Source organism: Mobula hypostoma, chromosome 12 (genome assembly GCF_963921235.1).
Source record: "Mobula hypostoma chromosome 12, sMobHyp1.1, whole genome shotgun sequence".
Taxonomy (NCBI): domain Eukaryota; kingdom Metazoa; phylum Chordata; class Chondrichthyes; order Myliobatiformes; family Myliobatidae; genus Mobula; species Mobula hypostoma.
Window position 1 is genome coordinate 48,414,325 of NC_086108.1, and position 25,757 is coordinate 48,440,081.

Sequence of the window (25,757 nt, forward strand, 5' to 3'; positions counted from 1 at the left end):
AATTCAGTCCCATCACAGTGAATGCCCCCAGGCTGTTTGCTTTGGAATACTACATCTCAATGAACAGTGGCTATATTGTCAATGGAATTGAAGACTAAAGGCTGATTTATACTTGTGCGTATGGGCTACGCCGTAGGTCTGATTTATACTTTTGCGTAGCCCTACGCCGTAGTGAGCATGCGTAGTTGTGTCTGCGTCTCTCTGGAATTCACCGCCAAAGCGCTGGTTGGCGGTGGGGTTTCTATGCCACTGTGTTGAGTTTCTTCGTGAGAGACATGGACGAGGAAATGCATTTCAAATATGTTCGGATGTTGGCAGGTGGATTTGACAATTTGGTTCATCGTCTCCAACCATTTATTTCGCATCAGTGTACAGACATGGCGGAGAAAAGCAACCGGAAATGCGTAGGGGGAAATGCGATGCTACCAAGCAGACCAATCACAATTGTTGCAGTCTGCGTCGCTGCGACGCGTAAGTTACATTTTTGAGGCAGTGCATGTCACCCTATGGCGTAGGGTACGGCGTAGAGTACGCAGTACCTTCGGCGTACATTTGACGCACAAGTATAAATCAGCTTTAAGGCTACGTCCACACTAGACCGGATAATTTTGAAAATGCCGGTTTCGCATAAAAATGATAGGCATCCACGCTAGGCGTTTTTCAGAATGCCTCTGTCCACATTAAAACGGATATTTGGGCAAATCTCCTCCTACTGGGCATGCGCAGGACACACAGAAAAGAAGCAAAGAGGAAACGGTATACTTGGTGTGCGTTTGTCCAGTTACAGACTAGAAAAACTTAAAAGGAAAGACTTGGTGCGTGTTGTCCAGAAACATTTCCTACAGCCATAGTCTCTTCACCGATGAAAGGGACGACAGCTACAACTAAATGCAATAAGGCTTGTTACTGGGCAAAAGTGAAATTTGCTGTTATCTCATTTGTTTGCCTTTTGCTATGTCTTTGTGTATTATTTTGCTGTGTTTAACATGTGCAATAAAACGAGTTACTGGGCAAAAGTGACAATTGCATCTATTGAATGTTTGCACAAGCAATACATTAATAAAACACCTTGTTAAATGTATAAAACATGTCTGCATCAGTGTTATCTTGTATTTCTATACAATGTTACATTAGGCGGTTACACATCTATTGTGGTGTTGGAGGTTGCGTTCAAGAAAACAATGGAATACTGCGCTGCCCCCACCATTTGTTCCGGCACGTCATGACAGCGTTTTTAAAACTAGCCGGTTACCCCATGTACACTACAACGCCCAACCGGCATTTTCAGATTTAAACACTCTGGAGAGTGTTTTAGAAAAGCTTCGTTTTTGGGGGAGGAAAACGCCGTTTCAGTGTGGACGGAGGGTCAAAATGAAGAGAAAAGGCTTCGGTTACGGATTTGTCTGGTCTAGTGTGGACGTGGCCTAAGACTGGTAGGATTTTGGGCACGGAGGGTCATCATGAAATGAGACAACTAGAGAGAAACATTGACTAGAATATGTCTTGGCACGCTGCAGGGGCTTTATGATCTCCTGCTGCTTTTGATCTTTGTCTTCGTCCCTGCTGCAGCCTGGAGCCACTCAAACCACTGCAACAACTCCACAGTTGGAGAAGCATTTGGGGGTGGAAGGGGTGAGCAATTATTGGCATCTGGAATAATCAGTTCCTTCAGCAGTTTGCTTTTTGCAAAACAAAAATTGGTGTATTTACAGCATCTATCACCACTGGTATCCCACAGAATAGTTCTCAGTAGAAAAATGCAGGTCATTGCTATTTACTTATTGCTTGTGGAGGTCTAATAAAGTAGTCTGCATCCAGCATGTGTTAAAATGATCATATTCCACTTTTGTTTGAGGTGCGTTGCAGAAACATCGCCTTCAGCCATCTTCAAGGTTTTTCTTTTCTTATAGTTCCACCAACTATAAAGGGTGCAGGGGATTCCCCTCACTCAGTCAGTGTCCGCACTGGGAATACAGCAATTCTGGAGTGTGAATCAAATGCAGTGCCACCACCCATCATCACCTGGTTTAAGAACAGCCGCCCGGTTATTGAGTCCAGCAACATTCGAACTCTGGCCAATGGCCAAAGTCTGGAGATTACAAATGCTGAGGTAAGGTCTTTCAAAGAGTGGAACGTGCTTCTAGATCTCACAGTCTAAACTCTCCTTTTGCAACAATATCACATCCCACCACCAAGTAGATCCCTAATTATAGCTAGGTAACATTTAATTTTTAATTTGATAGTAAACAAGTTATAGACATTATAAAAAATTGCAATAAAACCAATAAAGATAGAGTACTATCTAGTCATATAGCACCAAAACAAGCCCTTCAGCCCACCAAGGCCATGAAGCACATTTTGCTCTATTTCTATGATAAACCCATGTTATCCATCACTGATCGAACCCTGATCAAGAAACCACAATCAGCAGCAGAGAGCAAACGGCTCACTTAATTCAACAGCATTGATTGGGGTGGGGGGGGGAGTAAATGGTAACAAGGATAGAAATGCAATTACCCTGTTAATTTGTTTGACTTTTCATCCAAAATGCACAGGTTAGGAATATAGCCACGTGTAAAAGATGAAACACAATATCCATCTGCTTCCAAAAATACAAATCCAGCCCTTGAACAAATTTTTTTCTCAATCTTCTGATAATATTCCTGGTGGGTCAGTCTGGAATGCCAGCCTATTTTCTAGACCGGGGTGGTAAGCCTTTTTGAGACTGTGTGCCCAAACTGGCGATAGCCTTCTAAAAAAATTCTCTCGCACGCTATAGTAATTTGAGCAGAGAATATCATTGATTAATGAATTAGTAACAATAATTATGGATTTTTAAAGAAAAAGAACAAGTCTTGTTGCTTATTTATATTTATTCATTATTTTTCTATTAATAAAAATATAACAAACCCAGATTGAAATAAATGAAACATTTTAGAAAACATATTCAAATATCATTAATTTTAATCTTTTAAAAAGAATTGAAAAATAATATCATTTCTAAATAGTATTGTTATATATAACATAAGAAACATAAAGGTAAACTCATAAACTTTTGTGCATATCTGTAAAAGATCAAGGAAAGGGAAATAAACACACTTCACACGCAGTGAGACTTCTGTTGCTGCACTACAATGACAAATATTTTATATCTGATTTGTATAAGTCCACTCCTATAATAGGCTTGAGCAAGTTCATCACTGAAAACAATGACGCATAGTGTATGTCAGTAAAATACAGTTAATATTCCCATTGCAAGAATTTTCAGACAGTTAGGAGTGTCAAGAATTCCAGAGTTTCAGAACCTCATTGTCTGGATTTTCTGCTTTGATCAAATCACAAACAAATCTCTTTCAATGTCTTCTAGTTCATCTCTTAAATCAGCAAATGTTTGCCTCCAAATTGAACTGCTTTGTAAATCAATCAAATGCATTTCAAAATTAACCAAATAAATACCCTGCAACATTTCCAAATTCAGTTTGTCTAATGTTACACTATCTTCATACTTCATAAAATGTGCAGTTTCTTCAAACGATCTTAATTTTGTGAATTTTAAAGAAAATTATTTAGTAGTTGGATGGATGATACTCAAAATTCGCATTGGAAGGCTCTAGCATTTCAGGAATTTTGATATCTGTCTTGTGGTTTTTTTTAAGGATTGGGAAATATTTAAACATGTCATCACGTTTAAATGCTTCCAGTCTGATTTCAAAGGTTCTCATATTATCAAACAAAACAAGTGTCTTGTCAGATCCTTTGTGTTTTGGTTTTCAAGTCATTTAAATGTGAGGAGAAATCTGCAAAAAAATACATGAATCCACACAACATAAATTCTTTACACGAAAATTTTCATTGCTCAGAAACAGGCAAATTTCATTCAAACACTCAGCAATTTGTTTAAGGATAGAAAATCTTTCTTTTTCTTTTTAAATCTTTTTATTGAGTAAGTATACAAAAAAGGTAAGCCATATAAACATTAATACAATGTTAAAGTATAATAAAATTCCAAAAGATATCAATACCAAAAAGAAAATACTACAAACAATGTAATTTAAGCATAAGAAACCAAGATAACATAATAGTATACTAAATTTTATATATATCAATGGAAAAAAAAGAAAAAAAAACCCCCAAAAAAACCCACCGTGCAGCTAACTAAAAGCAAGGCAAAGCAATGGGCTAACTTGAAACCAAACAGAGTTAAACTTAAAATCACGTCCTCAATCCCGACCTCCATTAAAAACAGTGAAAAAAAAACAAGAAGGGTAAATATTACATTAAATGAAAATATCGAATAAAAGGTCCCCAAATCTGTTCAAATTTAAATGAAGAATCATAAAGGTTACTTCTAAAAATAGAAAATCTATTAAGCCATCAAACATTGTTGTACACAAGTAGTCTTGTATAACTGCATTCACTTCACTCAGTAAATTCTGAAATTGTCTTTATTTCAAAGCATGTCCGATAATAAAAATAATTACCTTGGTTACAATTTTCATCACTTCTTCAAGTTTCCCTCAGGTCAGCTTTTGCAGACAAAGCCTCTTCGTGCACTATACTATGCAAGCCTACCAGTAGATGTCCAACAAATTTTGCAAATAGATTGATAGCACCTGCCTCATTTCCAGTCATGCTGGGTACACCGTCAGTTGTCATGGAAACTGTTGTTGAAAGGTTAACTTGTCGACCAGACCATTATTTTGCTACTGCCTTACATATTTCAATCCCTGGGGTGTGTTCAGGTAATGGTATTGGGTTAATCAGTAATTTGCATATTTCATTGTCCCTTACAAAATCAAGCAATAATAGCTAGCCTAGCTGATGAATTAGTGTTCTCAAGGCAAATGGAAAGACATTTAAATAAGCCGATATCTCTTGTTAGTTTTTCCGCTATGTTTGTTCCCGTCATTAATATTCTTTTATTCTGTTGCTGCTCAATGGCAAAACCTTAATGCACTGATTTTTTTTTGGTGGAAAGCTTTCAAAAAGGAAAGGAGCACACTCTAGCCATGATTCTATAATATACTGTCCATTCAGTGATTTTCCACGTTAAGCAATAAACTTGAGACTTTAAAATTAAGAGCAACTAAGTTTGAACTACGTGAATTAAATGTCATCAAAATATTTGACTGCATTTTTTTTGTTGTTGCTGATTTCTTGGGAAATGTGTTCTTTTTTTGTTTTTGTTCACTTTTATCATAAAGCCATTTATGAAGAGTTTCGTAATGCCATTTCTCATGAGGAAGTCCTGCACACCCACTGTGTAGGATCGTAAGATGCATTATCTTTATTACCCTTTTTGATTACACGCTCGAAAATCTTTGCTGCTTCTCCCGTCATTTGAATATTTTTGTTAGTTTGCTGAACAATCTGAAAAGGGTTAACAATTTCAAAATATCTCACCAATTAACTTAAATAACAGTTTTACTTATAAAGTAAAATGTTTATTGAAAAAGTTATTTATTCATGGAGGCACTAAGCTACATACACTCTTTACCATTACTATCATTGGATATCCGTTGTTCACTCACAAACAACAGAAGAAAAAATGTAAGCAGAGCAAAACCCATGTCAACTGGCCCAACCATTTACTATTCAAATACTGTTGTGTACACCCAGTCCTGTGAGGATTTCAAAATAACATCACATATTCTCACAGCTGTCTAGTTGGTGTAAAGCCAGCGCAAGACAGTTCCTGTGAAAACACTTCACTGCTCTTGGGTTGTGAGAAATCATTTGCTGCTTCTTTGGCAGTAAAGATAATCATTATGTATCTTTATTATGAGTGTGGCTTAAAGAATCAAAAGGCAACACTGCATGCCGTGTGCTTACAAAGCTTTTGCATGTGCCACCTTTAGCGTGCATGCCATATGCTTGCCACCTCTGGAGATGCTACATACCAAAGTGATTAGAAAACAGCTTTTTTCTTAAAATTTTTATTCTGTTCTGGATTGCACAGAGGATGCTCATCAGAAAGTGGGCTGTGATTGTTGAATTGTGCCTTTTATTAATGAATAGCTTATTTTTCATCGTCACTTTGTAATCAACCATGAAAAGGACACCTAATAGAAAATAGGATATACTGTTTAGTTGTCCAAAGTTCATTGGTTATTATTGTTTGCTTTCTTTTCGATTACTACCCATCATACTTTCTTGTCAGAAGTTCCAGGCGCATTTAAGCTTTTCCTATACATGATCAGTAACTACAGAGTGATATAGTTACTGCAATTTTAAAATGTTATATCGGTTTCCACTATGATCTACAATAATTTAGTGCTTAAGGATCAGCTTTTAAAATCATTTTGAAGTTCTTTCGTTCCCAGAATCTATCAGGCCTTTACAGTCTACACCCAGCTAACAGGCGTCGATTGCTGATCACCTACAATCTATTTAAACCCAATTCTCAGCCACAGTTCACTCATCAAGCCAGCTAGCCTCAGCTCCTAGGCTTCAGTTACCTTGTTACCTTGCTGTGTTAAGTGTCTTTACTCTCTTGTTTTGTGGCCTTTCATGTTATTTTGTGGTTTATTATTACAGTTACCACATCCCGCTAATTCATCTCTGCTGCTCTGCATTTGGATCAAGCCTCCTCTACATGTCCTGACAGGCTTTCTCAGTGGTGGCTTTTAACTGCCGTGTTTAAAAGCCAATACTGAAGCTAGATGTGCAGAGGTTATATATTTAAAATCATGCATTCCAGTAATTTCATTAGCATTCCAAAAGAAATCAGGCATTTTCCTGGGTTTTATTGAAAGGAATTTTAGACATTTGATTGCTCCATGATTAGATTTTTATGTATGAAATTTGAACTTGGCAGTCATGGAAAACCAATAGCTACCTTCTATGAGTCAAGGAAATGAGGGTGGAAATTCCATAGTGGGGGGAAAAAATGTAGGAAAGTGGTTAAAGCAATTGTTGACAGGTGGTCAATTCAGTCTGTGAGTTTTGCAAGACATATTCAAGTGAAAACAGGCACAATCTTTATACCAACTGTCCTCAAGGCAGGGATTCAACATGTAAAATCTAGAGCTGTGTTAGTAATCAACCTCCGTATTGCAGACGCTGTTTCTGATATCCATTATACATCTTCTTTTCACTAATTAGATCTTTTTAATCCCAAATATTTTGCATTTTGTAACATTTTAATACATTCTCAGTTGCAATCCTTCTTTAAAGAAAAATACAGTTAAATTTGTTCTTTCAGATTTACCAAAATATATGGAGATCAACTTCAAAGCATGAAACTTACATTACTGGAATAATAGCACAGCTGGAAAGCCGGTTTGAAGAGCATGTCTTTATGTCTTCCATAATGTATAACTAAATTTGTATTCTGTAGCATTAAATTGTTATCCATTTGAATAGCCACAGAGCCCTCTTTGAGACTAATTTATGTGAGTTATTAATCCCCAAAATACTAAACTATTTTCAATTTTTTCTTTTGAAAATTTCTATCTTTCTTTTATTTTCTTAGGTTTCAGACACAGGCCAATATGTCTGTAAAGCCACAAACATTGCTGGGCAAGTGAATAAGAATTTCCACCTCAATGTACATGGTAAGTTTGTTTTGAAGATGTATAGTTTATGTCGACGTGGAGTATACATCTAATCAAAATCCAACATTGTTTCCTGTTTAATATGAAAGATACTCAGCAGGTCAGGCAACATTTGTGGAGGGAGAATAACTGGGAAAATTCAGAACTAGGAAAAATCCAAAATAAAACATGAAAGAGGGAGACAGATAGAGAGGAGATAGGAGAAAGGAAAAGGTCAATGTTAAGATGAACGGGGGGGGGGCAGGGGGTGCACAGTGTTTGCTGAAAGAGGATGGCAAGGGCCAGTGAATAACAAGAGCTTTGTAAAGATTCAGTAGGTCAGGAAAAATCTGTAAAGAAGGAAACAGCTGATAATTTTATGTTAATGACCTTCCTTCAGGCATTCAGTTCTGATGGGAAATTGTTGACCCTCACTTAGTTCCTCTCTCCAAAAATGCTACCTAACCTGATTTTTTTTTCTGTCATTCAGCTTTTATGTCAGGTTTGCAGCATCTGCCACTTATTTTTGCTTTTGTTACGTCAGGAGAAGGTGTATATTGGACAAGAAACACGAAATCTGAAATTACTGCATGCAGAAAATGTGGGGTGCAAGACATCCTTGTGAGAATGTCTGATGTTGAAAGACCGTTAACACCCAATGACCCCAGGTTACATCACTGATGATGTGTCCCAGTGCATCCTAGGATGTATTTCAGCATCTTGACATCTTATGTGTTAATTATAACAACTTGGATGCAAATAAGAGTTATTTATTTGGAGTATATTTGCACAGCTGTAGGTTTCCTTATCACTGAGGTGTCACCTCCCATTTTCTCCCTTAAGCTACAAACTATCCAGACAGCTGCAGAGTGTGTGCCCACACCCACTTCATTCCTTTATGTTTGAATTTCCACTCCTTCATCAAAATCTCTTCCTTCCCTAAATAAACCAACCATATGACCTTCCTCCTGGCTTCAAAAGTCCACTTCCACTAAAAAAAAAGGAACATATTGGACAGGCTAGACTACCTCATAAACAACCAAATCCTTTGAAGTGTCGTTCAAACATTGAAGTTGGTCTCTTAGGCACAAGATCCCACAAGGTGAAGTCAAAAGGCAAACTAAAGATAATTTAATATCCTGTTCCAAGAGCAGTACTTCCAACAGTGGAGCACACTTCATATTATACTAAATGGAGTTCTATAATGTACAAATCGTTTCCTGCATGGCACTCGAGTATCAGGCTAAGAAATGATTTGTTTAAAGCCTTTCATGATCTTGGTCATCCCGTGGAGGAGACAAAAGTTCTGAAATTATTATATAGGACAAAGTGAAAACTAATATGCATGTGGCCGGATTATGCAAACTGGGGAGACATGTGGTTCAATAATCTGTACTTCTCTTTAGGCAATGCTTAAATTTGTCTTGCTCCAAACCACCATGGAAACTATCTGCACTTGGGAAAATTCTGCATATTTTTACATTCATTGGAGCAGGAGACCTGGCCGGTATTTCACCTCATGCAAAAGATAGCACAGCTATTCAGTAGGATCCATGCATCTCTCTTCTACCTGCATTGTATTCTGTGTTGCACATTTATTATGACAACAAGTCACATGTGTGGTGGCGTGGTAAAAGCAAAGGGAATAAGTTGCGTATTTGTGCTTTATTCTGGGGCCCATCGGGTGACATATCTTTTGTTGATGGTTTAATCGCATTGCTTCAAGATTGTATATTTTGCTAGTTGCTAATAAAAGGCAGACTACAGTTCTTCGACGTTTTGGAACATTATTATTGGATTGATCAGAGGGCGCATCGTACAAGGATAACAACCACCCCATGCTAGGTTGCCAGTAGCCGCATTGGTTTGTTTGAGTTGAGGGTACACATTCATGAAATTGCACAAGTGCGCTTCTGGAAATCTCTTCATAAAGAAAAAATTCATAACTCCAAAGACTGGGGGAAATTGCTGAAGAGTTCTTCTATATTGAGTGCTTCTCTGAAAAGAGGGTGACACACTATTCTTTATTGCAAAAAAAATCATAATCACGTGCCCCAGAGAGTTTGTGACATTAAAGTGAAAATGTTTGTAAATCTGGGAATACCTGTACCTCCAACAGTACAAGACTTCCGCAGTACTGCACTGCACTTTTATCCTGCGGTAGTAAACTCAGCTTCTGGAGGATTACTTCAACTTCTGAGCTCAACACCACAAAATAAATGCTCAGCCGTCTTGAATGAGCAACCCTCTGGCTCAGGAACATGTGTTTTGTTAGGACCAATGCCAACATGTGAGTCCTCTCTCCTTCAACATCCACATTCTCCATGCCCTGAGGGTATCTCTGTGCATGTGAGGTGCTTAGAAGAAACCTAAGTTAGAAAATTATTAGGAACAATTGCAAAAATTCAAGACCCAACTTTTTGACTTCTTCCCTGGCACTTCAAATGGTGACAGAAGGAGCTCAGTGCCAGAATCAGGGATATGGAAAATTGTTACTTCACAGCTATTTGCAGAAGCAGAATTATTATTGTCATTTTTTGTTTGTTTTGCTTTTCCCTCTCCTTCCCTCTTCTATTCTCCACTCTGGCCTTGTACCTGTTCTCCTCCTTTGTCTCTCACCTCCCCCAAGTGCCCCTCTTCCTTCCCTTTCTCCCACAGTCCACTCTCCTCTCCTATCAGATTCCTAGTTCACCAGCCCTTCAACCTTCCCAACCATCTGGTTTCACCTTTCACCTTCACGCTAGTCCTCCTTCCCCTCCCCCATCTACTTATTCCAGTGTCTTCCTCCTTCCTTTCCAGAACTGAAGAAAGGTCTTGCCCTGAAACGTCGACTGTTTATTTATTTTCATAGATGCTGCCTGAACTGCTGAATTCCTCCAGCATTTTGTGTGTGTTGCTCTCTAGATTGCCACAAATGTATTTGATTGTACTGCTTCTACAAATGTACTGTGGAGAGCATTCTGACTGGCTGCATCATCATCTAGTGTGGGGTAGTAGGGGGTTTACCACACAAGATCGAAGTAAATTGCAGAGACTTGTAAAATTAGTCAGTTCTCTCATGGCTACCAGCCTCTGTAGTATCTAAGACATCTTCAAGGAGCACTGTCTATCATTAAGGATTGCCACCACCCAGGGCATGCCCTCTTCACACTATTACCATCAGGTAGGAGGTACAGAAGCCTGAAGGCGCACAGTCAGTGATTCAGGAACAGCTTCTTCCCCTCTGCCATCTGCTTTCTAAAGGACATTGAACCCTGCGACACTACCTCACTACATTTTTATTTCTGTTATTTTGCTCTACTTGTTTTAATTTAACTATTTAATAGATATACATACATATATACACACACACTTAATGTAACTTCATATTTATTTACCTTGTATTTCATTGTACTGCTGCTGTAAGGTTAACAAATTTCACGACATAAGCTGGTGATATTAAATCTGATTCTGATTTCCAGCATCTCCAGAATCTCTTGTGTTTATTGTCATTATTGTTTCCCCAGATGAGCGCACCTGATACTGCACATTCATGTGGTACATTTGAAGAACATCATTGACACTGGCATTCTTTTCTCAGCATTTTGAAGATATTAAATACTGCTAAGGAATGTCATCAGAGCATAAAATTATACACTGTGTGGTGCTTCTATTCCCATTAAAGCAGGTGTTGCTTTCTTTTTAAAGAACCATACCTGTGGTGGCCAGATGTCTCTCTAACTTTACCCAATGTGCCATGTAATTCAGTACTGTCTGAAATTAGCTGCTCCCAACCATCGCAGGAGTTGATTTCACCCCTCCAGATTAAACTGGGTGAAATTAATCCAGCTCATAACTTTGTGTGAATGCATGTCTTTGTGTACACATTTATTATAATGTATGTTTTTGCCACTTTCAAGAGTAGATGATTGATCTTTCCCCAACGTAGTTTAATGTCAAACTGTATCACGGCAAGAACTTCAATCATAAGTATCTCTGAACGTGCAAAAGGTGAGGCTCAAGGCACATTAATAGGCTTGCAATTCTTGGTCAGTTTTCAGTGCAGCTTTGTTATACTCAGTATTTGCCAGTGAAAAAACAATATAATTCTACATCATTCACAACTGTTCTATTTCTCATGCAGTCCCACCCAGAATTGAAGGCCTGGCAGAGGAAACAGTCAATGAGGTTATTAGCAATCCCGTCACTTTTGCCTGCGATGCAACTGGCATTCCTCCACCGATATTAACTTGGCAGAAGAATGGGATGACCATTGGTAAGATACTGTGGCACTAAATATAGAACTCATACTTTTGCTTGTATTAAGATAGTCAGATATTGCCCCCTGGTGGTTAAATTGAAATAATAGCATAAATTCAGCATTATTTTGAGGAAAAGAATTGTTTTTATTCCCAGCTATTGTTCTCTCTGTTTACTTACGAGGGGTGATTGATAAATTCGTGGCCTGAGGTAGAAGGAGGCAATTTTAGAAAACCTAACATATTTTTATTTTTCAACATAGTCCCCTCCTACATTTACACACTTAGTCCAGTGATCGTGGAGCATACGGATCCCTTTTTTATAGAAGTCGGCGTCTTGGACCTCCAGAAAGAGCTCCACAGCAGGGGTGATTGATAAGTTTGTGGCCTAACGTAGAAGGAGCTGTTATTAACTTCAGACCTTCTGCATAATCACTCAAAGAGTTGAACTGCACGTGCATGTAACGAGAGCTGTATAAATCATCTCCTTCTACCTTACGCCACAAACTTATCAATCACCCCTGCTGTGGACCATCTATTGGAGGTCCAAGACACCAACTTCTACAAAGAAGGGATCCGTATGCTCCACGACTGCTGGACTAAGTGTGTAAATGTAGGAGGGGACTATGTTGAAAAATAAATGTGCTAGGTTTTCTAAAATTGACTCTTTCTACCTTAGGCCACGAACTTATCAATCACCCCTCATACATTTCTGCGTAGATGTCTTAGGCACATATACTGTATATAGCTAGGGTGCCTAAGACTTTTGCACAGTACTGTATTTGTCAACGTAGGGTGGAGAGCGAGTTTGTAAATCTGGTGTAAGTAAGGGATGTTGGGAATGACGAGGGTGAAGTGCCGCAGGAGGGGTGTGGGACAGTTGGCAGAGACGAAGTGCCAGGGCAGGGTCTGGCATGGGTGCAGACACACCCAGCCCTGAGACACCAGGCCAAGGTAATTTGATTCCAAACAATTGGGTTTATTGATCATTACAGGATGTCCCTCTGGTGCTTCACGCTTCCTCCCCTCTCCCTTCCCCTTTTCCCAAACATTATTGTCCTCTCCCTGCCCCCTTCCCACTCTCAATGCGCCGTAGAGACCCATATCAGAATCAGTCACACATGTCATGAGATACGTTTTCTCATGCAGCAGCAGTACAGGGCAGTGCATAAAGGTAATACGGTACTGTGCAAAAGTCTTAGGCAACCCAGCTCCCTCTTTCTCTCTCTGTCTCTCTCTCCCACCCCCTCACTCTCCCCCTCTCTCTCTCTCCCCCCCTCTCTCTCCCCCCTCTCCCCCTCTCTCTCCCCCTCTCTCACCCCTCTCTCTCTCCCCCTCTCTCTCTCTCCCCTCTCCCCTCTCTCCCCCTCTCTCTCCCCTCTCTCTCTCCCCCTCTCTCTCCCCCCTCTCTCTCTCTCTCCCCCTCTCTTCCCTCTCTCTTCCCTCTCTCTCTCCCCCCTCTCTCTCCCTCTCTCTCTCCCCTCTCTCTCTCCCCCTCACTCTCCCCCTCTCTCCCCCTCTCCCCCCTCTCCCCCCTCCCCCTCTCCCCCTCTCCCCTCTCTCCCCCTCTCTCCCCCCTCTCCCCTCTCTCCCCCTCTCTCCCCCTCTCTCTCCCCCCTCTCCCCCTCTCCCCCACTCTCTCCCCACTCTCTCCCCCTCTCTCTCCCTCTCTCTCTCTCCCTCTCTCTCTCCTCCTCTCTGTCTCCCCCCTCTCTCTCTCCCCCACTCTCTCTCCCCCTCTCTCTCTCTCATATATGTATGTATGTGCCTAAGACTTTTGCAGAGTACTGTACTTCCAGTAGACCCAGTGAATGTCAGCATACCACTGATTTTACTTTCTTTTGGAATGGTTAAAATAGCTTTTGTGTAAATCAGTGCTAAAGCGTGTAAGATTGTTTCTTTTGGCACAGTAATACTATACAATATAGGAAACAAAGTACATTTGAACACAGTTTTTAATTTTGACTTAAAGGATTCAGTTGCTGCACTATTACAACAAAAGCAGAATTGCTGCAAATTCTTGGCAGGTCAGGCAGTATAGGTGGAGGTAGAAAGCGAATTAATGCTTCAGGTCAAGGACCTTTTGTTAGAATTCAGGTAATGGTGCTGAATCCATAAAGATCTTCTGACTAATTTTAAAGTTACCTGAAACAAATTATGTTGGAAGGGGTCTTTCTATTGGTTTTGACAACCTTCTGTTTCCTTGGGATATGGTGGTACCTTAAGCACATGACATCTTATTGTGTGACAGCTGCACTTGCCTGCAGTTTGCAAATGTTATTTTAACTTGCCTTATTGGAGCTGAATTCCTTACAAACGTGAACTGCAGTCCCTATAATTGAATTCCCAGTGTGAGTGGCTCCAAGAATTGGAGTACAGTGCGCAGACAGGAGAAAGGAAATTGTTTGCCACAAACCACAGGTAAGTTTCTCTTGCAATGCTGGCAGCACCGTCTGGGAGATCTGTCAAGTGTTCCTGGAGATAGCCAGACCAACTGAAGAGTTGCCAATCCGCTTTAACTCTTCTCAAAGACGGAATAAAGATGTGCCCTTGATGAACTTCAATCAAACAGAATTTTGTTCTATTTCTCGCACATTGGAATAAAAATTTGTATTGAGAGTAACTTCATGATGAATATACCACCGTTATTAACCTGTAATATCGATCATCTCTTAGTGATTTCACATTTATGGTTGACCACAGCAATCAGTAAGTCACTCCACTCCTCCAAAAGGGAAAAGAAATGGGAATTGCTTGGGCTACTTAATTGTGACTCTGAATGCAGGAGTAGGCTACCTAGTTCCTCCAACCTTCTATGCCATTCAATTTGATCATCTACTTCAATACCACATTCCTGTTCATGACAAAACATCTCCTCATACAGCAGTTCCTCAGGAATCAGTCTGGTGAACCTTTGCTGCACTCTCTCATTAGCCCTCTCCACCGCTGCTGCCTACCCAGCCAAGTACTTCCAGAATTTTCCAGTTTTATTTGTTCACTGAAAAACAAAATGCTGATAAAGTAACAACACATCAATTACTTTAAAAATACATTTTGTAGAATAAATCGATCTTTAATTGGTTTGAGTAGCAATAGGCATTCATATTACTGACATTTTATAAAGTTTTACATGCTGTAACATAAAATGTTCAGAATGAAATTCTTAATTACTTTTCATTTTGAACTAATTCTACCCTTTATATGGTTTTTTAATTACTTCTTGGTTGATCTTGTATGGATAGCTTTCATATTTACAACAGCAACACTTTCTGAAAGTTAAGGTATTCTTCACAATGTACAATCATCTAAGCTGGATTCAACTGGTAAGTGATTCAGCAGTTCAATCATCAATAAGCTAAATTCATATTTTTATTAAAGACCACTGCTGTAACTTGCCTCGTACACGGCTTCTCACTACGTCAGAGAGGAATGGAGGGAAATCATCCACTAACCGGAGAAACTCCGGATGCAACGTACCTCTCCTGTCCTTATTAAAGACTAACAAATGAGGAGGCATTTACTCCTCTTCCAACTCTTTAATCAGAATCAACTGATTTTAAATGAATGCAAATTGTTTGAATTTTCATCTTTCTATTATCATTTAACCCTAAAATGGACAATGGCTTCTGACAAGAGTACCAGTAAAATAACTTTCTATTGTGTTTTTTTTTCCTTCAGAAAATGCAGAGTCCTTGGAGATGCACATTCTTTCTGGGGGCAGCAAACTGCAGATTGCTCGGTCACAGCTTGCTGACAGTGGCTCCTACACCTGTGTGGCAAGAAATGTGGAGGGGATGGCTCACAAAACCTACATCCTGACAATTCAAGGTGCGCAAAAGCCAAGAGTCTAACTACTTTTCCTGCAACATACATCAAAGTTGCTGGTGAACGCAGCAGGCCAAGCAGCATCTATAGGAAGAGGTGCAGTTGACGTTTCAGGCCGAGACCCTACGTCAGGACTAACTGAAGGAAGAGTGAGTAAGGGATTTGAAAGTTGGAGGGGGAGGGGGAGATCCAAAATGATAGGAGAAGACAGGAGGGGGAGGGATGGAGCCAAGAGCTGGACAGGTGATACGAGAGGATCATGGGACAGGAGGTACGAGAAGAAAGACAGGGGGGGGGTTGACCCAGAGGATGGGCAAGAGGTATATTCAGAGGGACAGAGGGAGAAAAAGGAGAGTGAGAGAAAGAATGTGTGCATAAAAATGAGTAACAGATGGGGTACGAGGGGGAGGTAGGGCCTTAGCGGAAGTTAGAGAAGTCGATGTTCATGCCATCAGGTTGGAGGCTACCCAGACAGAATATAAGGTGTTGTTCCTCCAACCTGAGTGTGGCTTCATCTCCACAGTAGAGGAGGCCGTGGACAGACATGTCAGAATGGGAATGGGATGTGGAATTAAAATGTGTGGCCACTGGGAGATCCTGCTTTCTCTGGCGGACAGAGCGTAGATGTTGAGCAAAGCGGTCTCCCAGTCTGCGTCGGGTCTCACCAATATATAAAAGGCCACATCGGGAGCACCGGACACAGTATATCACCCCAGTCGACTCACAGGTGAAGTGATGCCTCACCTGGAAGGACTGTTTGGGGCCCTGAATGGTGGTAAGGGAGGAAGTGTAAGGGCATGTGTAGCACTTGTTCCGCTTACACGGATAAGTGCCAGGAGGGAGATCAGTGGGGAGGGATGGGGGGGACGAATGGACAAGGGAGTTGTGTAGGGAGCGATCCCTGCGGAATGCAGAGAGAGTGGGGGAGGGAAAGATGTGCTTAGTGGTGGGATCCCGTTGGAGGTGGCGGAAGTTAGGGAGAATAATATGTTGGACCCGGAGGCTGGTGGGGTGGTAGGTGAGGACCAGGGGAACCCTATTCCTAGTGGGGTGGTGGGAGGATGGAGTGAGAGCAGATGTACGTGAAATGGGGGAGATACGTTTAAGAGCAGAGTTGATAGTGGAGGAAGGGAAGCCCCTTTCTTTAAAAAAGGAAGACATCTCCCTCATCCTAGAATGAAAAGCCTCATCCTGAGAGCAGATGCGGCGGAGACGGAGGAATTGCGAGAAGGGGATGGCGTTTTTGCAAGAGACAGGGTGAGAAGAGGAATAGTCCAGATAGCTGTGAGAGTCAGTAGGCTTATAGTAGACATCAGTGGATAAGCTGTCTCCAGAGACAGAGACAGAAAGATCTAGAAAGGGGAGGGAGGTGTTGGAAATGGACCAGGTAAACTTGAGGGCAGGGTGAAAGTTGGAGGCAAAGTTAATAAAGTGAACGAGCTCTGTATGCGTGCAGGAAGCAGCGCCAATGCAGTCGTCGATGTAGCAAAGGAAAAGTGGGGGACAGATACCAGAATAGGCACGGAACATAGATTGTTCCACAAACCCAACAAAAAGGCAGGCATAGCTAGGACCCATACTGGTGCCCATAGCTACACCTTTAGTTTGGAGGTCTCAAAGCTCTACGCTTCTTTTTGGATTCCAGACCTAATCAGTTCCCCTCTACCACCACTCTGCTCCGTCCAGCGGAATTAGTTCTTACTCTTAAAAATTTCTCCTTTGGCTCCTCCCACTTCCTCCAAACTAAAGGTGTAGCTATGGGCACCCGTATGGGTCCTAGCTATGCCTGCCTTTTTGTTGGGTTTGTGGAACAATCTATGTTCCGTGCCTATTCTGGTATCTGTCCCCCACTTTTCCTTCGCTACATCGACGACTGCATTGGCGCTGCTTCCTGCACGCATACAGAACTCGTTCACTTTATTAACTTCGCCTCCAACTTTCACCCTGCCCTCAAGTTTACCTGGTCCATTTCCGACACCTCCCTCCCCTTTCTAGATCTTTCTGTCTCTGTCTCTGGAGACAGCTTATCCACTGATGTCTACTATAAGCCTACTGACTCTCACAGCTATCTGGACTATTCCTCTTCTCAACCTGTCTCTTGCAAAAACGCCATCCCCTTCTCGCAATTCCTCCGTCTCCACCGCATCTGCTCTCAGGATGAGGCTTTTCATTCCAGGACGAGGGAGATGTCTTCCTTTTTTAAAGAAAGGGGCTTCCCTTCCTCCACTATCAACTCTGCTCTTAAACGTATCTCCCCCATTTCACGTACATCTGCTCTCACTCCATCCTCCCACCACCCCACTAGGAATAGGGTTCCCCTGGTCCTCACCTACCACCCCACCAGCCTCCGGGTCCAACATATTATTCTCCGTAACTTCCGCCACCTCCAACGGGATCCCACCACTAAGCACATCTTTCCCTCCCCCACTCTCTCTGCATTCCGCAGGGATCGCTCCCCACACAACTCCCTTGTCCATTCGTCCCCCCCCATCCCTCCCCACTGATCTCCCTCCTGGCACTTATCCGTGTAAGCGGAACAAGTGCTACACATGCCCTTACACTTCCTCCCTTACCACCATTCAGGGCCCCAAACAGTCCTTCCAGTGAGGCATCACTTCACCTGTGAGTCGACTGGGGTGATATACTGTGTCCGGTGCTCCCGATGTGGCCTTTTATATATTGGTGAGACCCGACGCAGACTGGGAGACCGCTTTGCTCAACATCTACGCTCTGTCCGCCAGAGAAAGCAGGATCTCCCAGTGGCCACACATTTTAATTCCATATCCCATTCCCATTCTGACATGTCTGTCCACGGCCTCCTCTACTGTGGAGATGAAGCCACACTCAGGTTGGAGGAACAACACCTTATATTCCGTCTGGGTAGCCTCCAACCTGATGGCATGAACATCGACTTCTCTAACTTCCGCTAAGGCCCCACCTCCCCCTTGTACCCCATCTGTTACTCATTTTTATGCACACATTCTTTCTCTCACTCTCCTTTTTCTCCCTCTGTCCCTCTGAATATACCTCTTGCCCATCCTCTGGGTCAACCCCCCCCTCTTGTCTTTCTTCCCGGACCTCCTGTCCCATGATCCTCTCATATCCCCTTTTGCCTATCACCTGTCCAGCTCTCGGCTCTATCCCTTCCCCTCCTGTCTTCTCCTATCATTTTGGATCTCCCCCTCCCCCTCCAACTTTCAAATCCCTTACTTACTCTTCCTTCAGTTAGTCCTGACGAAGGTTCTCGGCCTGAAACGTCGACTGCACCTCTTCCTATAGATGCTGCTTGGCCTGCTGCGTTCACCAGCAACTTTGATGTATGTTGCTTGAATTTCCAGCATCTGCAGAATTCCTGTTGTTTGCGTTATAACTACTTTTCCTTCTGCTTTGAGCTTATCATTAGATCATAATATCAGTCTGGTTGCTGTCATAATCAATTTGCTTAGTTTGTGTGCATAACGAGGAAGAACGAAACAAAGGCAATTGTATAGCAAGTGCAAGAGCGAAGAACATACGAGAACCCTTCACCAACTTTCACCCTCCCAATCCTTTTCATGTTAATGTTAATAATGATCACATAGAACAGCATCAGATTTAATAAAAATTATGGTTAATTGAACTTGCTCATGACATACTCCTGGCACCTAATTTCGTCCAGTTACCTTTTATCTGTTCAATCCAAACCAGACAGATAACAATCAAAAATTTTAAGATCAGGCTCTGTTTTCACTACGTTTGCAGCATCCTTTAAACCTCCACCTCACCCCTACCCCACTCTACCTTGACTTTCTTAAACTTTGAGCTTAGTTTCTCTGAGGTTGCTTTCATTATGTAAGCTCTAACTTCATAAAGTCCTAAAGAATAACCACCTGCCCCCACCATTCCTCAGAGTCCGGTTCAGGTTTAATATCACTGACACACAGTATGTTGTGGTATTTGTTGTTTAATGCATCGTAATGCTTCTTACCTCATTCTACAACCTATGCACCTTCCAAATTATTTGCTCCTAGTTTTAAAAACCTCTCTGGAACTGGATCATCCTGACTCAGCATCCAAGCTCATCCCAGACTTTCATCTCTCACTGCACACTTTCCCCTCTCCATCCTCATTTCTGGTGTTTGCTTTGTAACAATCTTGATTAAATCTGCTGTTGCTCAGCATTTGCCTGGCTGCTTCTGTTAAAAATACTACACGGTAGAATGTAGGTGTTGATTCTGTAACTTTTCAAAAGAGGAATAATGCTACCTTGTTCTAGTCTAGATGTCTTTTCTCCTGAGAATTCATTAATGTGACCATCTGAAGTAATAACAATGCTTAGGCAACAAAGGGAAAGAATCAGGGAACAATGACTTGACACACCTCAGTGGAGTAGGTACAAAAGAAGGAGATGTAATTATCCAAAGAACAGTTTGGTCCCTGAATCTCTCTAATTCATTCCAATTTATTCCAACACATTGAAAAACTGGAAAACTTGAGAACATGAAGTAGTAGAAAGAAAATCTCCTACTGAACAGTTAAAAAGAAATGTAAACACGAGGAAATCTGCAGATGCTGGAAATTCAAGCGACACACACAAAATGCTGGTGAACGCAGCAGGCCAGGCAGCATCTATGGGAAGAGGTACAGCCGACGTTTCAGGCCGAGAACCTTCATCAGGACTAACTGAAAGAAGAGATAGTGAGAGTTTCAGTTAGTCCAGACGAAGGGTCTTGGCCCAAAACGTCGACTGTACCCCTTCCTATAGATGCTGCCTGGTCTGCTGCATTCCACCAGTATTTTGTGTGTATTGCTTAAAAAGAAACATAGTGTTTTCCATAGCAAATACATTTATATTTGTTAAAAAAAACTAAAATCTGATGGCTCCCACATCCATAATTGAGGGACTTGAAGGGAAATTAGAAACAATTGGACTGAGTGCTTATTTGGAGTAAAAGCTGTAAATCAAATATGATAACAGAATAGAGCTAATGCTGATATTGCTTAGAACCCCAGGTCAAAGAAGTTTTGCAAAACATTGCATATCCTCCATGTATTTTCAAGATTATAGAGAGATTAGTGGGAAGGTTGGATCGATTGTTACAATTTGTGAAAGTTTCAAATACCAGCTCGAAATAAAATAAACCAAGAATAATCAAGCAGATTCTTCCCACCAAGGAATTATAGACCTGTGCAGAACATTGCAAGGTAATTGCTGTAGAATCGTAGTAAGTTCGGTCAAAGGGCAAATAAGAAACTTAATGTAAAAGAGAGAAACCTGAGGCTAAAATAAGAAGCAAAGTCCTTGAAGCTGCGGTGATGCATAAGGTATCCGGCACACTAACATTCCCTTTTTCTGAAAGCCACCGTAATTTCATAACTGTTTAGTTTTAGAGATGTGATTGGAATTGATATTGTGATTGATAGCTCTGTACAGTTTTCCTGACTGCTGTGTTACAGTCCCTCCTAGTATTTCTGGTTCCGAGATGCCCAGTGAAGTCAGTGTTCTACAGGGTGAAAACGTGAAGCTGGTTTGTGCTGCAGATGGCATTCCCAGACCTTCAGTACAGTGGCTTAAAGACAGCAAACTTCTGAATGACACTGACGATAAACGAATAAGGTAATTTAGAAATTTTAATCTTTTCAAAGTTGTAGAAGCAATTAGTAAATTCTTTCACCATGTTTTTCTTTGCAGACCATGTAATATTAATTGCCATATACAGACCGCAGACTCAACCAAATACTTATGTTTACTTATTTCTTATTTCCTTTCATCTCCATTCATTCTCAACCTTCATCATAATCAGCAATGTCTGCACTTTGAGATGAAGAGCAATACTTCTCTCTTTACAGTCAGGTGCAGTAGCAAACATCCCCAATTGTGTAAGACACAGTAAGGGCACTGAACAAGTTAAACCTTACTTGAAATCTACTCCAAAGGTTGACACAAGAATCTAAAAAAACAATTGCATAAGATCTGTGGCATATTCTATCTGTCGGTCTCAACAAGCCTAACAATGTGAAGTGAACAAACACTTAATTAGTTTCATGAAACACTAACCAAATCCATTTAACTTCAGATTGTCTTCACACTATTGCATAAGTGTCTTTTGTTGCAAGCCCCGGAGATAATAATGCTTTTCAACGATTCAAGATTCAAGATTCAAAAAACTTTATTGTCATTCTAACCATACATCAGCTCTGCAGGGCAGAATGAGACAGTGTTTCTCAGGGGCAGTGCAATCATAACATAACAAACGCAACACTAAATAATAAACATAACAATAAATAGTAAAACACAACCTCCACATGTCAGTTAAAATCAAGTTGTAAGTGTCCAGTGCAAGTTAAAAGTGTCCAAAGCAGAGTCATGTAGAGCAGCTATTTAGCAGTCTGACTGCCTGTGGGAGGAAGCTGTTTAGTAGCCTTGTGGTTTTAGTTTTAATGCTCCTGTAACATTTGCCTGATGGCAGAAGAACAAACAGTTCATGGAGAGGGTGTGAGGGGTCTTTAATGATGTATCGAGTCTTCTGGAGGCATCGACTCTGAAAGAGGTCTTGGACAGAAAGTAGGGAGACCCCAATAACCTTCTCTGCTCCCCCAACCACCCTCTGCAAGGCTTTTCTGTCGACAACACTGCAGCTGGAGTATCAGGTTGTGATGCAAAAGGTCAGCACACTCTCAACCACACCTCTGTAGAATGTAGTTAAGATGTTAGTGGGGAGTGATGCTTGTTTAAGCTTCCTCAGAAAGTGCAATCTCTGCTGGGCCCATTTCACAATCCCAGTGGTGTTCCTGGACCAGGTGAGATTGTCCGAGATCTGCACCCCAAGGAACTTGATATTTTCCACTCTCTCCACTCTCTCCACTGTGGAGCCGCTGATGCTGGGGGGTGTGTGCTCAGGCTGAGCCCGTCTGAAATCAACGATCATCTCCTTGGTTTTGCTGACATTAAGCATCAAGTTGTTATCACTGCACCAGCTCTCTAGGTGTTTGACCTCCTCCTTGTACATTGTTTCATCATTTTTGCTGATGAGCCCCACCACTGTGGTATCATCAGCAAATTTAATGATCAGGTTCTCCTTGAATCTGGCTGCACAGTCGTGTGTTAGCAGTGTAAACAGCAATGGGCTAAGCACACAGCCTTGTGGGGATCCAGTGTTCAGCGTGATGGAGTCAGAGATGTTCCTGCCAACACTGACTGACTGTGGTCTCTCTGTCAAGAAATCCAGAATCCAGCGACACATGGTAGTGTTAAGGCCAAGCAGCGACAGTTTCTCCACTAGTCTCTGCTGGATGATGGTATTGAACGCTGAACTGAAATCAATGCACAGGATTCTTTTCAAATGTTAGTTGCAAACCTATTTTCCATATTTTCCTTGATGTGTAGTTTACAAATTAATATAACTGCAATTACTAACAACAAATTCACCTGAGGCTTATCATTGAGTTGTAGATTTATTCACATAATCCACACAATCAGGCAATTCTTGTCCCTGATGTACTTTTAAAAATATTTCTCAATGGATTCTGAACAGTTTAGTCTTAGGTTAACCATTGTAGTGTATGTAGAGTTCTTGTGGCTATGCTCTCAATCTCCCGCCAAGTGTCACGCAGGTGATCAAAGCTGTTGTGAAAACAGCTGCCAAATAGCTTCCATTGCAGCAACTCCAGGAGAGGTCAGGCATGGCCATGGAGGGTATTATATATTGTGTACTTCAATAAAGAAAAGTTTGTTGTTGTGATTTATATATAATGTGTGACTATGTTCCTCCAGAGTGAGTTCAAATGGCAGCACCCTCCACATTAATAGGACAATGACTACAGACATTGGCAAATACACTTGTGTGGCCAGCAACTCTGCTGGTGAGGAAGATCGAATTTTTAACCTCAATGTTTATGGTGAGTAATGTCAATGACGAGATGAAACTTATTTAAAGTTTACCGTTCTCTATTATGCTTTTAGTTTTTGCTATACAAAAAGTGGCAGAGACAGATTCTGCAAGATTCCTAGGTAGCTAAGTAGATAGTTCAATATTCAGATGAGCCAAAGTTCAGTGCCTGGTCTGAACTGATTTCACGGACGTCACCCAATGCAATCCGTGTGATGCTGAGTAGGTAATTCAGGATTCAGGTGAGCTGAAGTTCAGTGCCTGGTCTGAACTGAGATGACTGGAATGGAGGTGATGCTCTCATGATTTAGTTGTCCCCAGGTTACAAATGGAAAAAGTCAAAATGAAGTATTTCCATTTTTTCATTTTATTCACAAATATCATCAATTACTTCAAAGCAAGCAGCAACTGTTTTTATAGGCTACAGTATGCAACTACTGTTTATAGCAAAGCTATGGTGATAAATTCAATGTGAACATCTGACAATTTTGGCCAAGTTGTCACTTTCATCAGGACATGGGACACACTCCTCTGTTTTCTCAACAATGCAAGGAACAATGTTAATCATGACCACAAGAAATACTGAAAAAGGGAACTAAATACAGTTTATGAGTAAACGTTCATGTCTTGCTTCAGACATCAACTGAGAAACCACATACCGTGCAGTGGAATATCTTCAAGCACTGTAGAATTACTGTGTGGATCATAGGTTGAAGTTCTGAAGTAAAGTTTGAGCTTCATTAAGCCAAAGAGACCCTCAGCGGTATCTTGTTGCCAAGTTTCTGAAAAATCTCTACTCTCCAGTGATCTTTTCCACATCATGTGTCCATAAACTGGATCCGGCAGAGTTGCACACATAAAGTGCTGGAGGAACTCAGCAGGCCAGGCAGCATCTATGGAAACATAGAAACATAGAAAATAGGTGCAGGAGTAGGCCATTCGGCCCTTCAAACCTGCACCGCCATTCAGTATGATCATGGCTGATCATCCAACTCAGAACCCTGTACCTGCCTTCTTTCCATACCCCCTGATCCCTTTAGCCACAAGGGCCATATCTAACTCCCTCTTAAATATAGCCAATGAACTGGCCTCAACTGTTTCCTGTGGCAGAGAATTCCACAGATTCACCACTCTCTGTGTGAAGAAGGTTTTCCTCATCTCGGTCCTAAAAGGCTTCCCCTTTATCCTCAAACTGTGACCCCCCCCCACCCCGTTCTGGACTTCCCCAACATCGGGGCCAATCTTCCTGCATCTAGCCTGTCCAATCCCTTTAGGATTTTATACATTTCAATAAGATCCCGCCTCAATCTTCTAAACTCCAGCGAGTATAAGCCTAGTCGATCCAGTCTTTCATCATATGAAAGTCCTGCCATCCCAGGAATCAATCTGGTGAACATTCTTTGTACTCCCTCTCTGGCAAGAATGTCTTTTCTCAGATTAGGGGACCAAAACTGCACACAATACTCCAGGTGTGGTCTCACCAAGGCCTTGTACAACTGCAGTAGTACCTCCCTGCTTCTGTACTCGAATCTTCTTGCTATGAATGCCAGCATACCAGTCGCCTTTTTCACCGCCTGCTGTACCTGCATGCCCACTTTCAATGACTGGTGTATAATGACACACAGGTCTCGTTGCACCTCCCCTTTTCCTAATTGACCACCATTCAGATAATAATCTGTTTTCCTGTTTTTGCCACCAAAGTGGATAACCTCACATTTATTCACATTAAATTGCATCTGCCATGAATTTGCCCACTCACCTAACCTATCCAAGTCACCCTGCATCCTCTTAGCATCCTCCTCACAGTTAACACTGCCACCCAGCTTCGTGTCATCCACAAACTTGGAGATGCTGTATTTAATTCCCTCATTTAAGTCATTAATATACATTGTAAACAACTGGGGTCCCAGCACTGAGCCTCACAGTATCCCACTAGTCACCGCCTGCCATTCTGAAAAGGTTCCATTTATTCCCACTCTTTGCTTCCTGTCTGCCAACCAACTGTCTATCCATATCAATACCATACCCCCAATACCGTGTGCACACTAATCTCCTATGTGGGACCTTGTCAAAAGCCTTTTGAAAATCCAAATATACCACATCCACTGGTTCTCCCCTATCCACTCTACTAGTTACATCCTCAAAAAATTCTATGAGATTCGTCAGACATGATTTTCCTTTCACAAATCCATGCTGACTTTGTCCATTGATTTCACTGCTTTCCAAAGGTGCTGTTATCATATCTTTGATAACTGACTCTAGCAGTTTCCCTGCCACCGATGTCAGGCTAA

General features: G+C 41.4%; 1 protein-coding gene across 4 annotated transcripts in view; it reads left to right on the forward strand.

Annotated features, from left to right (window-relative positions):
* hmcn1 (hemicentin 1) overlaps positions 1-25,757 on the forward strand; it is a 551,025-nt gene that overhangs the window by 402,960 nt on the left and 122,308 nt on the right. For all 4 annotated transcript variants that reach the window (XM_063064023.1, XM_063064025.1, XM_063064024.1 and 1 more), the window contains exons 60-65: positions 1,911-2,110; positions 7,475-7,556; positions 11,659-11,790; positions 15,452-15,601; positions 21,035-21,194; positions 23,352-23,476. In XM_063064023.1, the coding sequence (XP_062920093.1) occupies positions 1,911-2,110; positions 7,475-7,556; positions 11,659-11,790; positions 15,452-15,601; positions 21,035-21,194; positions 23,352-23,476 (849 nt within the window). The remainder of the gene's footprint in view (positions 1-1,910; positions 2,111-7,474; positions 7,557-11,658; positions 11,791-15,451; positions 15,602-21,034; positions 21,195-23,351; positions 23,477-25,757) is intronic.